Source organism: Equus asinus, chromosome 30 (assembly GCF_041296235.1).
Source record: "Equus asinus isolate D_3611 breed Donkey chromosome 30, EquAss-T2T_v2, whole genome shotgun sequence".
Taxonomy (NCBI): Eukaryota; Metazoa; Chordata; class Mammalia; order Perissodactyla; family Equidae; genus Equus; species Equus asinus.
Window position 1 is genome coordinate 4253500 of NC_091819.1, and position 20377 is coordinate 4273876.

The following is a 20377-nucleotide window of genomic DNA, read 5'->3' on the forward strand; positions in this document are numbered from 1 at the left end:
AACTCGGGTGTCCGCAGGGCACTGCCCTCAGCCTTCTCTTGTCACTCTGCCCACTCACTTTGAGCAATCTAATTCACTTTTCTGACTCTCTCATTTGTTGGTTCTGCAAGTTAGTGCTGAGTTAAATTATTCCAGGTACTCCTCTCATCCTCTATCAGACTCTCTGTCATAAGCTTCCAGAAGCTCCTCGTTCTCCACCCCCTCGTTCTCCTACCTGGCATGAGATCCAGTCAAGGGAGAAAAAGGGATGCCTAATTAAATTTATTCTGTATAAATGTGGCTGAAAAAAGAAATAATTATCACAATTTCTAAATTTGGAAAATACTTGTTTTATGAATATTTAGCCAGAAAGCTGTGTGAGACATAACTACAGTCAAATGAAAAAAGTCAGAATATTCACATAATGATACAAAAGAAGACAAAATGTAAAGGTATTCTAAAGGTAAAATCATGTGACTGATCTCTAACAAACGCACTAGAAGGCAAACATTCAAGGCTGCTCCTCAGAACAGGAACCCTGGGTGGGCATGGACTTAGCCAGGAAGGTTCCCGAGACTGAAAACAGGTCTGAAATTCTTCCCTGAATTGTAATCAGAGGTGGTTTGTGAACCATATGAAAATTATTAGACTCATTTAAGAAGATATCTCATTTTGGTCAAAAGAAGAATAGTAAGACTATTTACTTTATTCACCAAGTAAACACTTGGTTCCAAAGGATTTTGGAATATTTCCAAATATCAAATTGACCCTCAAAAATAGAATAATTCTCATCAGTGAATTATTAAAACTTTATTTCAGGCCCTGAACATAGTTTTAAATAAAGTTGGAAAACTATTAGATTAATGTCAGCCTCATCTTTGCCCACTTCACTCTCAACAGACTGTTCAAATAGAAATTTCCAAGAGAGCAGAAGAGAGAATCCTTACTGCATTGTCATTCAAAATCATCTAAATTTCTCAAGGTATTTCCTTTAAAATTTGAGGAACACTTATCCCTAAGTACGTAAACATGAACAATCAACCTAAATTCAAAATTCAATCCAATTTTAAATACTGTGAAATCATTTGACAGCTTTCTTAGTATTCTATTTTGCCACACAATCTCTTCCAAAAACAACTCTAAAGTAACTAAAATCTACATGATATTAACACAATGTAGTTATCATTTGACAGCTTTCTTAGTATTCTATGTTGCCACACAATCTCTTCCAAAAACAACTCTAAAGTAACTAAAATCTACATGATATTAACACAATGTAGTTAGATTGATGAATATTTAGCTGGTGAAGAGGGAGAAATTAAATTAAATTTCATTTAGAGATTGATCCATTCATCCAACAAGCACCTGTTGAGCACCCATATCTACCACTCATTGTTAAATATGATGCATTCAAGTGAACGCTCCACTGCTGGTAGAGGATATCCTTATTTATTAGAAGCACACTAGTATAAGGAACTACCATCAATAATCATTATTTTCCTGAGAGGAATCTTGCTGCTGTCTTCCAAATTACCTATTTCCTCCACTATAACATTTTCCTTAGAGTCTCTATCATGAAATGCAGCCCACATGCATTATAATGAGCCGCTTGCTCATTATGCTCCATTAGTGATTAAATCGTCTTAAACACCACCTGAGACCATTACTCATCACCTTAGATTTGGAGATGAAAGAGAGCATGGTACAAGCAAGATATGGCTGAATCTGAGTTCAAAACACAAAACGCCGCTGGAGAAGTAAAAGGAGACCACATGAGGCAAGACCTTCTAAGTCATGTAAGAAATGGAGAATTCATCCTAAGAATAATAAAAAACCAGCTTTATACGGACAGTGATGTAATAAAATGTACACTTCAGAAAGATGACTCTTACTACAACGTAAAGAATGGAATAGAAACAGTAAAACAAGGAGTAAAGAGATCAACTACAAAGTTGCTGCGATCATCCAGGAAAAAAATGACAGTCACCTAGAGTAGTTACAATCAGGACGTAGAGAATTAGCAGATTCAATAGTTCTTCAAGGGGTCAAATCAAGAGGACATAGAAACTGCCTAAATGCAAGGGAGAAGGTCCCTTGTTTGCAGTCTGGGCACTAGACGGATGCGGGTACTGAGGTACTAATTACAAGCAAGAGTGCAATCCTGGGCAGAACACAATCAACTTCATCTTGAAGACTAGGAGCTTGGGGTACCTATGAAAATACCAGGAGTCACCGTGACTGAGGAGATTGGACTGGCCAGGAAATGCATGAGGAGCTTTCTCTGTGAAGGCTAAAGGATCAGCGCTCAGGGTTGCCCATACCCGGGTCAAATCCCAGCTCCACCACTCTAGCTATGTGAGCACGGCCAAGCCAGTTAACTAGTCTGAGCTTCAGTCTCCTCATCTGTAAAGGATGAAAAATAATGCCTCCTACGGTTTCTGCCAGGATTAAATGAAACAGGGTATCCAAAATGCACAGCACAGGGCAGGTGCATTGTAAGAATGCAATCATCAGCAGGTATTGGTAGGACATACATGGACGGAAGGGGATACGACACTAGCCAAGTGGCCACATTTTCAGCTAATGGAAGGAGTAGTGAGGGGGTCAGAAAGTTACAGCTACAAGAAAGGTAACAGTCCTTTCGTTGGGTGGGTGGCAGAAGCCCCAATGCAGCAGGTTTCACCCCTCCCTAACCCCAAGAAAAGGGAGAAGCAATGGTTTGGAAGAGGCACCATGGATGGAGAAGGCTGCTGGTCCCACCTCCTGACCCTTACCTACATGGGTGTCAGAGAACAAGTGGCCTCCACTTGAAAGCGTTACAGAGAAAGCAGTGTCCTTGGGGGAAAGAGGTATGTTCCAATGGGAGGTGACAAAAAAGTTCAATAAGAAATGGAGGATGTCGGTGGTTACCTGTACAGGGAAAGAGAAGTGCTGGAGATATTTATGTACTTTAACATTCATTTGAAAGGTGGTGCTTGAAAACAGAGAGAATGGGTTGATTTGACACCAAGTTTGTATTCACTCAACAAATATTTACTGAATCCCTACTATGTGCTCCGGGTACCATTCTGGGGACTAGGGATAACACTTCTACTCTGGAAAAGAAGACAATGAATAAAATAAAAAGTGATAAGGTGATAAATTTTATGGAGAAAAATATGGCAGCAAAGCCATACTGGGTTGTGTGAAAGTTCCTTTTTCATTGAATGATCAGAGAAGAGGATATTTGAATATATACTTGAAGAAGATCAGTGAGCAAGCTGATGAGAAACTACTAGAAAGTTTTCAACAGACGTGATTTGACTGAAATGTCATATTTTATATAATTTTGTATTGACTTCTGTGTTGAGAGCAGACTGGAGGGGGAGGCACGGCTGGAAGCAGAGACCAGCTGGGATGCTCTGCAATAAGGTGTGTGAAAATTAAAGTAACTGACGTGAGCGGCAGCAGTAGAGGAGGTAAGAAGTACTCCAATTCTCAATATATTTTAAAGATAGACCCTATGGGATCTGTTAACAGATGAGACATGAGATGAGAGAGATGGGAGGAAGTCCGGATGTCTCTCGGAGTTTTGGCCTGAGCAAGTGAAAGGGGACACTTGCCACTAACTGTGATAGAGAAGACTACAGATGCGATGGCTTGAGGGGGAATATTCAGAGTTCGGTTTCTGACACATTAAGTTTGAGATATGCGAATTTGATGCCAAGTAGGCAACTGGACTTATGAGTTTGGAATTCACAACAGAGGTTTGGGTTGAGATATAAATTTTAGAATTATCAGCAAATAGATCATACAGAGAATCATGAAGCTGGATGAGATCACCAAGCAAGGGACAGAGAGAGCAAAAAGGTCTGTCTAAAGCTTTGGAGACTCCACCGTTGGGAGGTCCAGGAGGTGAGAAGAAATCAGCAAAGGAGGAGGGACCAGGAAGACGAGAGAAAAACAAGGTTCTTGGAAGCTAAGTGATAAAAAGGTCTCAAAGAAGAGAGCACAATCAACGCTACCAAACGGGCGTAGATGAGTCAAGAAAGACGAGGCCTGAGAACTGACCTCTGACGAGGTAACTGGACATCCTGACAAGAGCGGGTTAGGCTGCAGCACAGCAGAGGAAGCCCACCTGAAGCACATTAAGAAAGTGAAAGGAGAAACTACAAATTAATCTTTCTGGGAATTCTGCAACAAAAGGCAGCAGATATACAGGTTAACAGCTGGAGAAAAGGACTTCCAAAGCTGTTTTTTGGTTTTGTTTTGTTGTGTTGTTTAGATGGAAGAAATAAGAGCACAATCGTATGCTAACGGGAAGGACCCGGTAGAGGGGGCTAAAACGATTAGGGGATGGAGATGGAACAGTGTGGCTAGTTGGTCTGGTAACAGAAAAGGCAGAACCCTTGAGTACGGATTCTGGGAGGAGGATATCCACTATCCACCGCAGGAGTCTGCGGAAGTTCTCTTCCGATTGTTTCCATTTTTTAAGTGACATAGGGAGCAAGGGCATCAGTTGAGAGTGAGGATGGGGGAGAAAGTGGTGGGTGTTTGAGGAGAGAAAAGATGTGCGATAGTCACTGAGGAGAGTGGGGAGTGAAGGGACTAAGGCTATGGGTGCTGAATAGCATTAAGGTTTACTTGAGGTTCATGGTCACGAATTTAAACATAGGAAGAGTCCTCTTTCCTCAAAACAGCTGCTGCTCATTCTCCTGTACCTAGATCAACAAAGCTATTCAACGAAGTAAGCTGTTAAAAGGAGAACGCTACACCTAAATTTCTATAAGGAGTTCCCAAAATAGAAGCTCCACTCAATGCTGTATAAGTACCTTGGCAAAATCAATTCATCAAAAGAAACAAGCTAAATGATGACCCTTATTTCATAAAGAAAGTAATTCTGTAAGATAAGCTAAAGAGAGGGGATGATAATACAGTTATCATGGCCAAAAATCTCACCACTCAACAGAATCCACTGTGGGCTACTTCACTTTGACCCACAGTGCACCCGGATTACTGCCCCAGACATGCTACAAGGTAAACTTCCTCTCATCTCTCCATGCTCACTTCACAGAGATGCAAAACCACAGGCGGACTGCTGTTCTGTAATAGCTAGACCTTAAGTACATGTGAGGGAAGCCATCTTAGAGAAAAGAAGCAATATTGTAACTCTGACCCTGACTCGCCAGTCTCTGAATACATTCCAGCCTGCACGTAGCCTAGATGATTAAGCACCTCTTGATTTTACAAAATATATGATCTGCTTGTTCTATGACTCTTGCTTACATGTATCTCCCAGCTGTGATAAGACAACTTTGTTCTCTGAGTTCCCAGGAACATGATGACCTCCACAAAGAAAAATTCTGTGTTGGTACCCATCACGAATGACAGAAGAAAGAGATAATGTGGCGCCTTGAAGTTCGTCACACCAGATGATCAACATCCCTAACCCCCCTCCTTTCCTGCCCATTTCCCTTATGCAACTGCCTCAAGATTCTGCATGATTTTAAGATGGTTCTTCAGGCCACTAGTCCACCATCTTCTGATTATGCTAGCTAGTCGTATGAATTTTCCTTTCTCAATCACCCGCTTGTTTGCAACTGATTGGCACCAGATTGCAGTGAGCAGAACAAGCCCCTTTTTGCTCGGTTACAAATTTCTGGCGACCCAGATGGGACGTGCCTCTGCCTGTGGCTAGTCAAATCCAGGAGAAATCTTGGGACTCTCGCAGCAGCTGCTGGGATGTTCTTTCTCCCGGAGACTGTCCCGAGTTCTCCCGACTGCCAACCACCTTCAACGCTTCCCAGTGGCTGAAGAAACAAAACAGGCTCTAGATTTGTTTGCTTGTTTGTTTGTTTTCGCTTCTGGTGAGTCAATGGGCTCAATTTGGAGTAGGGTAAGTCACCCCGGTCAGGCCTGCCATGAACTCCCTGTCTCTTGGAGGGGAAATCCCACAGGGATATCCCCATCCGAGTCTGGGTGTCGACTAATGAGAGACATAGTGTAGCACTACCTGGAATCTGTCGGGTGCACCTGTCTGTTCTGTTTGGGATCCCATCTGCGTATCAGTTCTGTTTGGGATCCTGTTTGTGTCTACGTGTCTATGTGTTTGTAATTCTGAAATGGGGGGAACTCTATCTGTCCCCAAGAAAAGCACTCTGTGCTGCCTCTTGGCTAAACAGGCTGACTTGAGCTATGAGCCCCTGTCCAAGAAGAAGATGGTTTCCTTTGCAACACAACACGGCCACAATATTCTTTAGACTCCAGAGAGGAAATGGCCAAAACGGGACAATTTCAGTTTACCCAAAGTGGTGTATTTACATATGCAATTAGAAAAAGTCAGTATAAAATTAAACAACCAATGGGGAGCCTATTTTAATCTGCTGAGGCCTCTAAATGAAATCAGGAATACTTTACTGCCTCTTTAAAAGAAAATAAGTAATTAAACATGCTAGTGAAAGGAAACCAAATCTCCTCTCTTGCTAAGCTTCCCCACTTCAACTCCCCCAAAACTCCTGATCCAAAATTATGCAAGAGAAAATAAGTAAACTTTTGAGATAATTTGGAATTATAATGGTCATTCTGGGGAACCTCTGTTTCAGATGAGGCCACCTTAAGGGGACACCCTTGCAAGAGAGAATTCAAAACCTCTTATGATAGAATGCAGTCTTTGATTAGTACGCAGAATCTTCTAAAAGACAAAAGGATTTCAAAAACAGCTGTAAAAAGGATCCTTAGAGCAAAAAGAAAAGAATCCTTAGGAAATATTTTGGGCCATCTGAGCAGGTCCACCTGCCAGAAAAATAATTTGGACCCAACTATTCTTCTGAATTTTGTACCTGATATCTGATAACAATTTTGAAGATCTCTATTTGTGTCTATCTGTCTCTATATGTACCTGTCTGCCTCCAGATGATATAGTTTCTAAAGGAGCTCTATTTAATTGGCTTGGAGTAAATAACTTATAAGTTATTTCTAAATGTAACAGAAACTAGCCCGGATGTCTTTCAAGTTAACACAATATAAAATGATCTTTGGTAAACGAAGAGCTTAAGTTTGTTGGTTTGATTGGAATAAATATGTTTCCAGAGTTATCAACATCAGATGTGGTACAAACAGTATCTCTGTTACAAAACTTGTCAGCAAAAATAATAATACAGGGGCTGGCCTGGTGGCATCGCAGTTAAGTTCACACGCTCTGCTTTGGCAGCCAAGCGTTCACCAGTTCGGATCCTGGGTGCGGACCTACACATCACTCATCAAGCCATGCTGTGGCCGGTGTCCCACATATAAAGTAGAGGAAGATGGGAACAGATGTTAGCTCAGTGACAATCTTCCTCAAAAAAAAAAAAAAAAAAAAAAACAAACCCAGAATAATAGCTGATTTTGTCTGATGTATCATGAGGGTTTTGTAGGCAATCTAAATATAATTATTGGGAACAAGTACACTAAAAGGATGTAAAAAAGATGAAAGTTTTTGGACAAACTGTTTAACAATAATTATGTTATAATCTATGTACTTAAAACAACGTAAGATGATGGCTAACCGCTTTAATGTCACATCAAGTTTTTAAGAATAATCTAAACATAATTGTCAGGAACAAAGAATTTACATAGATAAACACAGGTACAAATTTTGGGGTACAATAATTATGTTTTATGGTTTGCACACTTGAAAAACAGCTTCCAAAATCTTTTTGGTAAGTTAAATAATAAAAATCTGTTGAGTATCTAGGTCATTTCCACATAAAACTACTAAAAACTGATTACTAAGCATAGATTTACCTGCCTCTGGTCTCTTATCTCAAAGAAACTGGAAAATGCTTGAGTGTGTTAGTAAGCATGTTTTGTGCATGCTGAGACATTTTCTATGAGAAAGCACGCATTTCTAGAAAGTCTGTATACAAGGAAAGTAAAATGTATGTTTTCAGTAAAGAAAGTATAAAGAATAGAGATATTTCTGCTTGTTTTGTTAAGAAAGATAAACCTGTCCTAAAGGACAAGGAAAGAAAAAAAGAAAAGGCGGCATGGGACAAATCCTTAAATGTAAAAAGTAACTGACGGAAGGTTTGTGGAAGTAATACCCTGAGGAGTTTTGTGCACGGTCAAGTTGGCTGAGATTAAAATGCATGAGTTGCAATATAAAAAGTAAGCTGATGCAAAATTAGAATTTGGCTTTCTCTCTTAAAAAAATAATTTTCTTCAACTTTTGGTCTGCTCTTGATATAGAAGTTCAAAAGGTTTTCCTTTGAGTAAGTCTACCTAAAAGACAGAAAATCTATGTTTTGTTAAAATAATTTCCTATGTTCAAAAAATCTGAGGTCTGTTAAGGTTTTTTGACTGTTGTAACTCTCTGTTGCCTTTGACTACTTCTGTTGTCACCTTGACTGAATGGATAACCAAGCATTATTTCCTATTTGACCAAGTTTTTTACAAACTTTTGATATTTTTGATGAACTTCTGCCAAAATTAAGGTCTTTTGACTTTAAAAAAAAAAAAAAGAACCTTTAAGAATTTCCAATCAGTCTTGGGACTTCTCAAAGAACTTGTTCTATTTCTATAAAGAGGAAAACATTAAACTAATCAGACTTATTTGGTATGTTAAATTACATAGGAAACATTATCAAATAAATGATAATAAGCCTTCCTAGATTATACCGTGTGGGTAAATGTTCTTACTGTAAGTGTTTTAAAAATTATACAACATTCCAAAATTTCTGATCTGTCCTGGTTGTCAGTCATAATTCTAGTTATTATCTTAAAGTGTTGTATGTTACAGAAACAGCCAAATGTCTTGTCAATTGCCATTTTTTAATGTTTTGTTATATGCAGACAGGTGTTGTTTTACTCTCATGTTTTTGCAAATGTATTTCATCTTCAGAGAGATGCATGGAAAGGACTCTGACACTTGCTCTAAAACACAGGTTTCTGATAAACTTTCAGATTATAAAACCAAGCTGGGTAAAAACTTAAAGAACTACAACAGGGAAACAGCCTCATGAAACTGCTAAGTGAAGATCAAAAGTTGATATCATGGGACTGAATAAACTGATGAGGATGTCTATAATTTTTATGACTTTTTCTTTGAAATCTTGCTGATTTTTTAATGTTTTGTTTGTCCAGGTTTAAGGAAAATTTTTCCCTTTTCTTTTAAGGAACTATGACTTATAACAATTTGTAAACAAAACTAAAGCATTTATCTTTTTATCCCTATCTGATCCCTCTAGAATTTGAAATCTTTTGATGAGTATTCTTATATTCATGGCAATATAGTTATTTGTGTAAGTTCAATAATAATCTGTTCTCCGTATAGCAGGACATAATTGGAAAGAGTGGTTATACTACCTAAGGGTTTGACTGGAATGTTATATTTGAAAAAAAAAAACATAGACTCAGCTATGACAAGACAGCTTTTGAGGAACAAAGACTGGACTTTACAGAATAAAGCAACTTGGAAATATTGGCCTGGTACTTTGCTTACAGGGTTCCCAGCAACTTTACTAGGTAAGGAAGGAAGGTTACTTCCCTGGTAGCTGTAGGAACCCCAGGATATTTTGGGGACCTGAAGAAAAGAGGAATTCCCCCAAATCTGTAGGAACTGCAGGCAGAGTCTGAGGACGAGTCCTTGGTCTGCCTTTCCTGGCCTCAAGAGGCCTTTAAAGTTCAATCTGAGATTCCTTCCATGAAAAGTTTCAACAAAGCAGATTCAAAAGAGCATACATGATCAATTGCTATTCTTACTGTACTTACGTAGATAATTGGGCCAAAATTTTTTTTAAACTAGACCTAGTTTACAAACCAATGAGTCTCTGGCTATCTTTGGTAAAAATGAGGGTGATTTCAGAGAGAAAAAATTGTGTTTCAGTATAATCTATAATATACATCTATGGATGATGGATTTTGGTTCTGTTAATTGTCTCTGAGGTTTTTGTTTTGTAGCTGTAAACTGGACTGTATCCTGAATTCTTCTAGTTTCCTCAAGTATCTGCTACAGATCTCCAAATTAACGTTTTCAACCTTTTTCTGTCCTTTTTCATTTAGAATTATCGAAAACTAAAACCACCCTTTTTCCTGAAGCCCTGAAAACTAAAATTGGACAACACTGACGTAAAATCTTATTTGACATGGGAGCTGGAACTTAGACCTCACTCTGCAGTACAGGTCCTAGAAACTGCTTGGCGAGAAGAAGAATTAACTTTCTTTAATGAAGACTTAACACAGACACTAAACCAAATTAGTCAAGGATATCATAAAGTAAAGATCACAGTAGACAATGGGGGAAAGAAAAGTGTCCAAGTGGTCAATGAATATAAATGTCCATGTAGAGGATTCATAGGTGGCATAACCTGCTTTTCCTCTGCTCTCTCAAATGCACTACCTACCCCCATTGGAACCACTGTCCTGGTATGTGCCACCATTTTTCTCTTCTTTATTTGTTGAAAATGTTGCCAGTGTCTCCAACAATGTTGTTGGTCTGCATCAAAACAATTAGGAGACCAAACAGCCTTAATAAAGGTCAGAACTAACTCTCTTTTCCAAGAAAGAATGACACAATTTAAAAGGCTTGCTTAGATCCACACTGTCAGGTTTAAGCTTCCAGAATCTTCCCTCTTGCGGCACCCCTCATCAGCAAGAAGTAGCCAGAAGATGTCGACAGCCTTATTCCTGAGCACTTCATATGATTATGAAGTTACAACTGACAGCGTGGAAATTATAACAGCTGGATCTTAAGTTAGCATGAGGGAAGCCACTTAGAGAAAAGAAGCAATATTGTAACTATGACCCTGACTCACTAGTCTCTGTGAATACATTCCAGCCTGCACGTAGGCTAGATGATTAAGCACCTCTCTCTTTCACAAAATATATGATCTGCTAGTTCTATGACTCTTGCTTACATGCATCTCCCAGCTATGATAAGACAACTTTGTTCTCTGAGTTCCCAGGAACATGATGACCTCCACAAAGAAAAATTCTGTTGGTAACCATCACAAATGACAGAAGAAAGAGATAACGTGATGCCTTGAAGTGTGTCACACCGGATAGTTGACATCCCTAACCCCTCTCCTTTCCTGCCCATTTCCCCTATGCAACTGCCTCAAGATTTTGTATCATTTTCAGACGGTTCTTCAGGACACCAGTCCGCCATCTTCCGATTATGCTAGATAATCATATAAATTTGCCTTTCTCAACCACCGGCTTGTTTGCAATTGATTGGCACCAGATTGTGGTGAGCAGAACGAGCCCCATTTTGCTCAGTTACAGTTTGGCCTGCCGTGAACTCATAGGAATGATCAGTCTACCTTACTGCTCGGGCTGGAAGACTCTCAGACAAGATTCTCATACCCTCCAAGCTGTAAAAATAAGGAATGCTTATTTTCTGACCTGTAGATCTGGGATGCTCTTTCACAGGCAGCCAAAGCATTACATCACATATCTTCAAACTTACAAACAACAATTATAACTAAGCCGTGATGATTCTTACAATTAAAATCAATCCTCCCTCTACTCGTTCCCAGAAATTCTCAGAATTGCACTCCGATTATAGTTGTTTTATATTTAACTTTACGACAAAAAGTGAATGTACCACAGCCCTCTTCATTCAGTGACTATAAGTTAAAATACTCACAAAACGTTAGTTGTAAACTTCCATTGTTTTAAAATTAGTCTCATGGTAAAAAGTAAATATTTTAGTACTTCTCTGTCACCATCTTTTATCCAGTCTGTATTTTTTTTAATTTAGCTAAATCCATAGTTCCACAAACAAGACTCCCAAAGTAATGAGAATATACAGGATAAAAATCTAGTCAAAACATCCTTCCAGTACCTTCTAGGTTTCAGTAGAAGGAGTCAAAGAATGAAAAAAGAAAATGAAAGAAAGGGAGGGCAAAAGAAGCTGATAGAAAAGATTTTCCATAAGTTCAAGAGAATGACAGTAATGCAAAAAAAAACTAATAAAGATACATAAATCTTACATTCTAAAACTGAAAAAAAAAAGGAATTCAGACTGTACTAAAAATGAGAGCGTACATATGCATTATGGGGTTACAGTATTCATGTTGGAACAAGAAAAAGAAAGATATGCCAAGGATATACATCCCCCATCATTCTAACAGGGTCTTGGTATCTGACACTCAGAAAGCGACTTCCTTAGTTTCTGTTTCTGTCCAGACTGATATTAGCATTACAGAAGTGACAGAAGTCACTCGGTGAACCAGATGTTACCACATCACCCCCGTTATTGAGGCCAATGGTGTGGAACAAAACAAAAGAAGGCTGTCTACCCCAAGCAAAGGCGGTCCTTTCCCAGCCTTTCAAATAATGCTACTGAGAGCAGGAACCTTTTTCAAAGACTTAATAAGCAATAACGCCTATAAGCTCTTGTCGGGTAATCTCTCTTTCACTGTCTCACACCATCGGTCTGAACGCAGAGAGGGAAAAACATCCTCCCCCTCCCCCACCAGCCACGGGCAGCTAGAAGCTGGGATGACACCTGCCAGTTTCCAACAGGGAAAGGGGTCCACCCACATGGGAGCAGCAGCAGGAGGCATAAAGGAAGGGAGCAGTGGGAAAAGGGATGCAGAACCATACGTATAATGTTGAAATGTATGCCATGTGGCAGCCTAGAGTGTCACAGGAAAACAGTGACTCTCGTTTTGGCCTCCTATTGCCACTGCGACCTTTCCTGGTTGGTGAGTCAGTAGGAGGCAAAAATGCAAGTGCTTATTGTTTTTTCCCTTTGAAATTTAGGGCTGTTCAAAACTGTGAATTTCAAAATCATAGCACGAGCTACGTAACTTTTAGAGGTGCATCTTTTACTGTCTTCGCTAGAAACAAAATAACATGAAACGATAGTTTGTGCATGTGTGTAAAACTGGCAGTAAGATCTGTCTACATCTAGTAGACAGAAGTTGCTTACTGTAAGCTTAATAATTTACCACCATAACACAAAATATAGACAGTAGATTTAAAAAGCAATCATCGTGAGATTAAAATATCAGCCTTACACTAAGCTAAAGGGTCTCTTTTCTGAATACAGAGACCTCAGATAGGTCTAACAAAGAAAAGCAACATACAAGCCAGTTAGGTAAACGGCTAATTTAAACATGTTCATTTGAAGGAGTCCCTGGTTGGCGTCGATGACATGTTTTCATTGAGTCTCTGCTACCTGCAAGGAAGTGCTGCCCCACAGAGCACTGAAGGGAAGTTGGACACAGTCCTCTTCCTCGAGGAGAGTTTCACCCAAGAGCAAAGATAAGGAAAATGTCCACGTAAACTGACAGAGGTGGCAGAAATACCAGGAGACATACAAAGAATGTATCATCAGGTTTCCAAGAAAACGTATTACATTTAGAAAACTGGAATCAGCTCCATAGTAGAGATGGCATTTGAGATGGTCCTTGAAGGATGGGCAGCATCTCAAAAATTGGAGACGAAGAGGGAAGGTGCAAAATTTCTGTGCAGTATTTTCTGAATTGTGCTTCACAGATTCTAATTCTGAGAGAAGCTAACAGAGGTGCTTAAATCAAAAAAAAAGGGTCCCACAGTCAAATTTAAGTTCGGAAAACACTACACCCTACATCCTCCCCCCATGGAAACTGACAATGCACGTTAGCATAGGGAAGGCTCTGAGTGAGAACTGCCATCAAGTAACTGTTTAACCCTCGTCTCCCAAACTTAGCTGACTGAAGAACCCATTGGAACAACATCTATCAATTCTTCAATTTCAGAATTACTGTCTAAGCAAAACTGGGACGAGGCGTATTGTAGAATTGAGACTTATTGCAGAATGCCTCCAACACCAACCTGAGAAGCAGCCTCAATGAATAACAACAACAAACTGAGGTGCTGCCCCTGTGTGGGGGTGTTTGTTCTTTTAAACATGCTTTATATATTGAGCTTTATGGCCCAAATCCATAATGAATAGAGGATTTCAATAGTGTGTGTATATACTTTTTACTGAAACATTCTTTTTACTTCATTTTATGTTACAAAAACAAACAACTACACAACAGGAGAAACACACTACTAGTCAGAGAGATCAAGAAAAGAAAAGTAACCATAACAGGAGGCAGTTGTGTTCAAGCTAGGAGCAGCCCGTCAAAACGAAGATGGGCACAAAATACACTCTCCCACCACTCGGTGCAGACACATCTTCTGTTTTCTCCCTAAGCCTAACATTAACCCTCAAAGCCTATGGTCATTCAATTAAAGTTAAAGGCTAAAGGTGCCCCTTTTTTCATGTTTGATATGAGAAGTAAGTATCCTAAAACAATATTTTAAAATAGAAACAATTCTGACAACCTTGGAAATTCCTAATTAGCATTTGTGGCTACTTTATTTCCTAAAAATACTGTGACTGTAAGTATAGAGAGGGATACTTGTTCCAGCATTTATTAGAAGAAATTACCTGTGGTTGGAACTGAGGAACAGGTGGCCCTTGCATTCCTTGTGATTGCTCATCCATTGTCTGAAGCAACAGGAACTTAAGAACTCTGCAAAAATGTAAAGTTGAACTTTAAATAATGTAGCCATTACCAAACTGTGTTGTTCATCATATGCCTGATGCATGCATTCAAATATTAGAGATTTACTTAATGCTCCAAAAAGTATCCATTAAGAAATCCCATGTCTTATATCTGCCATTAGCTATATCCAAGCTCCATTTAACTAACACAAATATTCAGTCCCAACTAATCCACTTCTCCAAAGTAGCCGTATGTGCCTAGAAAATCCTGTTTGGTGAGACGAAGTTCTCTCTTCTCCATAGACCTTATAGATCAAAGACACTTCCCTTAGCCTCCCCAAGAGAAGGTAATTCCCCCAGTAAATCTCCTATAATCACGGTCAGTGTTTTACATCCCTCACCTTCATATTCTAAAAATGATAGTACTTTGGTTCTACTGTATGTCCAACTATAATGCTTACTGCAATTTTTAGGTTTAAACTTAAAAGGCGAGCCCTTACATGAGGGTGTTTACTCTTTTACGCATACTTTGCTTATAATCACAACGCAGACAGCCAATAACTCAGTCAACACAGGCTGAAGACCAACGATACAACAAGTGCTGCAAGAGGCTCAAGAACTGAACTGCAAATGAGACACAGCCATTGCCCGTCCAGAAGCTACTTTCACACCAATTCCACACAACGCCAAGTACTTCCAGGTTCTTTCTAAGTGTTATTTTATAACTAAAATCATGTGGTTTAAAAAACCAGGGTCCACTTAAACAGGATTAACAGATGGAGAAACTAAAACACACCTTCACTTCATTATACTCTTTAAAAAGCAAAAAAAAAATATTCTGGACATGAGTCACTTGTATTGCAAATATTTTCTTCCATCCTGTGACTTGTTTTTTCAAAACCTTCACAATGGCATCTTTAAATTAACCGATGAACAGAAATTCATACATTTAATATGGTCTAATTAATCAATTTTTTCCTTTACAATTAATGCTTTTGTGTACTATTTAAAAGTTATTTCCCTACTCTAAGTTTTCACACATTATCTTCTCATGTCAGCTTTATTGTTTACCTTTCATATTTAGATCTGCAATTGATCTGGAATTAAATTTTTGTATGACATAAGGTAAAGTCAATATTTAGTTTGTTTTTCCATATGGATATCCAATTGACTTCAAATCATATATTGAAAAGGTTATCCTTTACCCCACACTCGACTACACTGCTACTACATGACGCTTGTCATGTATCAAACATATATATACACACACACATACACACACTGTATTAATTAGTGTAGCTTTATTATAAAGTCTTGATATGTGCTTAATCACAGATCTAATTTTAATATGAATTTTACAATCAGCCTGCCCATTTCTATTTAAAAAACAAAAAGCCTGTTGGGATTACACTGATTTTATAGATCAATATGGGGAGAATTGACATTTTAATACTATTGGGTCTTCAAACCCATGAACATAGCATATCTCATTTATTTTAGGTTTAATTTCTTTCAACAACGGTTCTGGTCTTTCACATCCTTTTTCAGGTTATTTCCTAAGTATTTTATATTTTTTGATAATATTATAAGTGGTGGATTTTTAACTTCAATTTTTCTGATAAGGTACAGAAATACAACTGACTTCTGTATACTGACCTTTTATCTTGCAAACCTCCTAACTCACTTATTAGTTCAAGCAGCTTTTCTGTAGATTCTTACCCTACTGCAATGGCTGGAACCTCCAGTACAATAAACAGAAGTAGAAAGTAGACATCCTTTTTTTGTTCCTATCTCAAGAGAAAAGCATTCAGTCTTTCACCATTAAGTAAAATGCAAGATACACATTTTTCAAAGATGCCCTAATTTATCAGGTTGGAATACTATCCTTCTATTTTTACTTTGCTGAAAGATTTTGTAAAGAATAGATATCAGAGTTTTGTCAAATGCTTTTTATGCACCTGAGATGATTATACAGTTTTTCAGTTGTTAAAATGTTGAATCATGGGGACTCATTTTTCAACGTTAAATCAGTATTCATTTCCCGGATGAACCCTACTTGGTCATGATTTATAATCATATTTATATATTGTTGGACTCGATTTTACATACTAATGGATCCGAGAGGGGAGGTGAGGGAAAGAGAAAGAGAATCTTAGTAATGAATCAGAATGCCTTTCACTGTGAAATCCAAATCATCAAAATCAGCATTTCACATCTAGTGTCCCACAGATACTTTCACATGACAGGGCAGGAAAAAAGGGGTGTCCTGGTCAAAGACCTCTGTGAAACACGATTTACTATATGGAACTCAGAGAATCACAAAAAATATTACCACACTCAAGGAACCAAGCAGGCCTGCAGTTTAAAAAAAAAAAAAAAAAAAAACTTCACTTAAATATTTAACTTATTTAATCACAAAATGCTTTCTTTGTGTAATGTTTTTTTAACATCCCACAGCTTGACTAATCCTAAGAACACACTGAAAAATTCTGTGCTAGATTATAATAAAGTGGGTTTCATCATACCTACTAATGTGTAACAACGTCTAAGCAAATAAAATTAAGAAGGAAAGAAGCCTAAGTGAGAACAAAAAAACCATAAAACTCAAAGAAAGCTTAGAAGTGATTTAATCTAACCATATGCATAACAGGGAAATCACTTTTACAGTATCTCAGACAGAGGTCACAGGGCCTCTGCTCAGAAAATAAAAGTCTGTATGAAATTCTCATATTCCCTGTAAGCTGAATAAGTACAATGAATAAAAAGCCACAAAATTTTCTTTGCATAATATCTAACATGGTTCCATGTGTCACTTGATTCTTAATGCTATTACAGGATAAGAAGATGTCAATGTTTATACACTGATTTAATACAATGATTTATCATATTTTCAAAGGCCAAAGATATTTCTCTTTCCACTAATCTCCTCATAAATAAAATGAAAACAGATTTTAATATGTTAAATATCTATTCAGTCTTCTAGATTATAAATTCCATGTTGCAGGGACCTATCTGTGTCACCCACAGCTGTACCCCCAGGGCTGAGGTCAATGCTTGGCACAAAATAGGCGCTGAACAAATATTATTTAATGAATGAATGCATCTACATCTGTCATAAAAACATCAAATAATGATTGCTACAGTTTAATTAAGTCTAAAGTCAATGACGAGAAAAACTATGATCAAATTCAAAAAATCTGGCAACCTATCTTCGATCAAAAAAGGCTGCCCATGTGCACCGGTCCTGTGGCCTAGTGGTTAAGTTCAGTGCACTCCACTTCAGTGGCCCAGATTCGCAGGTTCAGATCCAAGGCACGGACCTACACCACTTGTCACCCATGTTGTGGCGGCATCCCACATACAAAATAAAGGAAGACTGGCACAGATGGGAACTCAGGGATAGTCTTCCTCAAAAAAAAAAAAAAAAAAAAAAAGGCTGCCCAAAGACAGTGCTGCCTGAATTGGGTTTTAAATAACGAACAGAAGTTAACAAGGTTCAGATGAGCCAAGGAAGAGAGAAATTCAAGGAAGAGGAAAGAACACATCGAACATACCCAAATGTGGAACACAACATCTTATAAGTAGTTTCAAATTAAAGTTGGCAAGTGGTAGGAGACAGGTGGTGGGGAATGAGTAGCAGAACATTAAGCTAACAATGGGGAAAGGCGGCAGTTCATGAAAAAATTTTTTATGATATTTACTTTGTCCAGTTGGTATCAGAGAATTAACGTTGGGTTTCAAGCAGCTAAGAGAGAGAAGTTCACTATTTTTGAAAGACAACACTTTGTGCCATGTGACAGAGTAGAGAGTTCACAACCACATGATAAGGGCCCTCACCAAAGTCTTCTTACCTGACCTCAACTGGCTTTCAACACACTCACTATCTCACTTTCCTGAAATGCTCTGTGATCTGGCTTTTCTCCACATTTCTAAGTTGCTTTTTCTATCTAACATACATGTTGGAATGCTGTAAGACTTGAATCTTCTTTTTTTTTTTAAAAAAAAAAAAAAACCTACAGTCTCTCAAGTCATCCCACCTAGTCCCATGGCTTTGAATACCATCTGTATATGATTGCTCTGAAATTAAGATCTCTACCACAGGCATCTCTTCTGAGCTACAACACCAATATCCAAGCGTCCAGCTGATATCTCCACCTTAAATAGAGGATTCCATCTCCTACCCCTCCAAAAAGAGAAAATGCTTCTCCTCTACTCTTCTCTATCTTCTTACACATACCATGAGGTACTCAGTTGTTCCAGACACAAAATTCTTAAACTTTTGGGTCTCTGGACCTCTTTATCTGAGAATCCTAAAGATTTTTGTTACTGTGGGCCATATCTATCAATATTTCCCATATTAGAAATTAAAACTGAAAAATATTTAAAATATATACTAATTCATTTACAAAAAACAGCAATAAACTCATTGAACATTTTTTATGAAAAACAGTTACGTTTTCAAAAAATTAGAGGCACTGTTTCACGTTCTGCAAATTTCTGTAATGTCTCTCTTTAGAGAAGCAGCGTCTACAGTCAATCTCTTGAGATAGGCTGTTTTGGCTGAAGCATATTTAAAAAAAAAATCTAGTCTTATACAAATGTACAGTTGAAAAACAGAGGAGCATTTTAATATCCATTGTGAATACAACTGTGGATAGTCTTCTTTGAAACTACACCAAACTTGACAGGTGGCGGATTCTTCAAAGTTGACTGCAATGTGGACTCTCAAATGTTATCAGTGAACTTCCTTCCATACTCTGTTCTAAAATCCAATGGTCTCTCTTGCCCTTTGAATAGATCTTTTCACTCCTGCATGATTTTGTAGTATCACGCACTGGTCATCTGAAATATTTTAGTTCACTGAGTTACTCAGATCTTCTTAATGTTGACCATTTCATTATACAATATTAAAAAAAAAACACATTCGATAATATCACCACTAATCTCATCAGAAAAGTTTTTAAACATCCAGAAAGATGTCAAGCCGATAGCGATGAATACAATTTTTCCAAAATTCTAATTTTCACTTTAATAGTTCAAGTTTTGTCATTAGTAACAAATAATGTCTGTTATTTTCCTTTAAATGACACTTAATTTTCAAGAAAAGGTCTACAAAACACCAAAGTCTGAATAACCACAGTTCATCTGTCAGCCATTCTTTCAAGTAAAAACACTGTTTCATGAAAAGAGTGAATTCCTCAGCTTGCTCTTCCAACACCTGCACGAATGTTTCCTCGAGACAACTTTGATTTGCCACATGGGTACTGTAAGCACAGTTCCCATCTCATCACACATATTAAAAGATGTGTGCTCACAGGTCGAGACATGATCAAAATGATACTCTCTAACTGCTTCATCAAGGACATTTTTAAATGAAACTTGCATTTTTTTTTTATTACAGTCACACAGAAGGTAACACAAAGACTAGCATAGTTTGGTGTCACTTCATTGATTCAAGCTAAGGTACCAGTGGCTTTACAAATAGTAATGTCTTAGTATTATTACAAAATTCATTTGACCTTGCAGAGCACATGGAAATGTGTCAAGGACCCCACCCAGCCCCCAGCCCCAGAAATCTAGAAACCACACTTGCAGAAGAGCTGGTCTAGTCAAAACCCTAAAATTCATCCTTTATTCTTCCCTTTTCCTCATCTTCCTGCTCCCCATATCCAATTCATCAGTAAGTGTCATTTGTTCTGTTTCCAAAATGTATCTCAAATTTGTCATGTTCCTCTATCACCACTAATACCACCCTACAGGGTATCACTTATCTCCACCAGGCACTATTTTAATAGCCTACGAATTGGTCTCTCTTTTCCACCATTCTTTTCACAGTGCAGATTTAAAAACATAAATCAACTCATAACACTCCCATTGCTCTTAGAGTAAAATCTGAACTCCCTGCCAGATACTGCAAGGCCCTGTAAATAATCTCCTGCCTACCTCCCACATTAA

The 20377-nt window shown here is 38.2% G+C and overlaps 1 protein-coding gene across 2 annotated transcripts in view; it reads right to left on the reverse strand.

Annotated features, from left to right (window-relative positions):
• Positions 1-20377, reverse strand: part of NEK7 (NIMA related kinase 7) — a 160562-nt gene that overhangs the window by 77310 nt on the left and 62875 nt on the right. The window contains exon 2 of one of the 2 annotated variants that reach the window (XM_044762682.2): positions 14366-14450. The exons of the other annotated variant lie outside the window; for it this stretch is intronic. Coding sequence (XP_044618617.1) covers positions 14366-14422 — 57 coding nt within the window. The 5' untranslated portion in view covers positions 14423-14450. The remainder of the gene's footprint in view (positions 1-14365; positions 14451-20377) is intronic. 2 annotated transcript variants of the gene reach the window in all.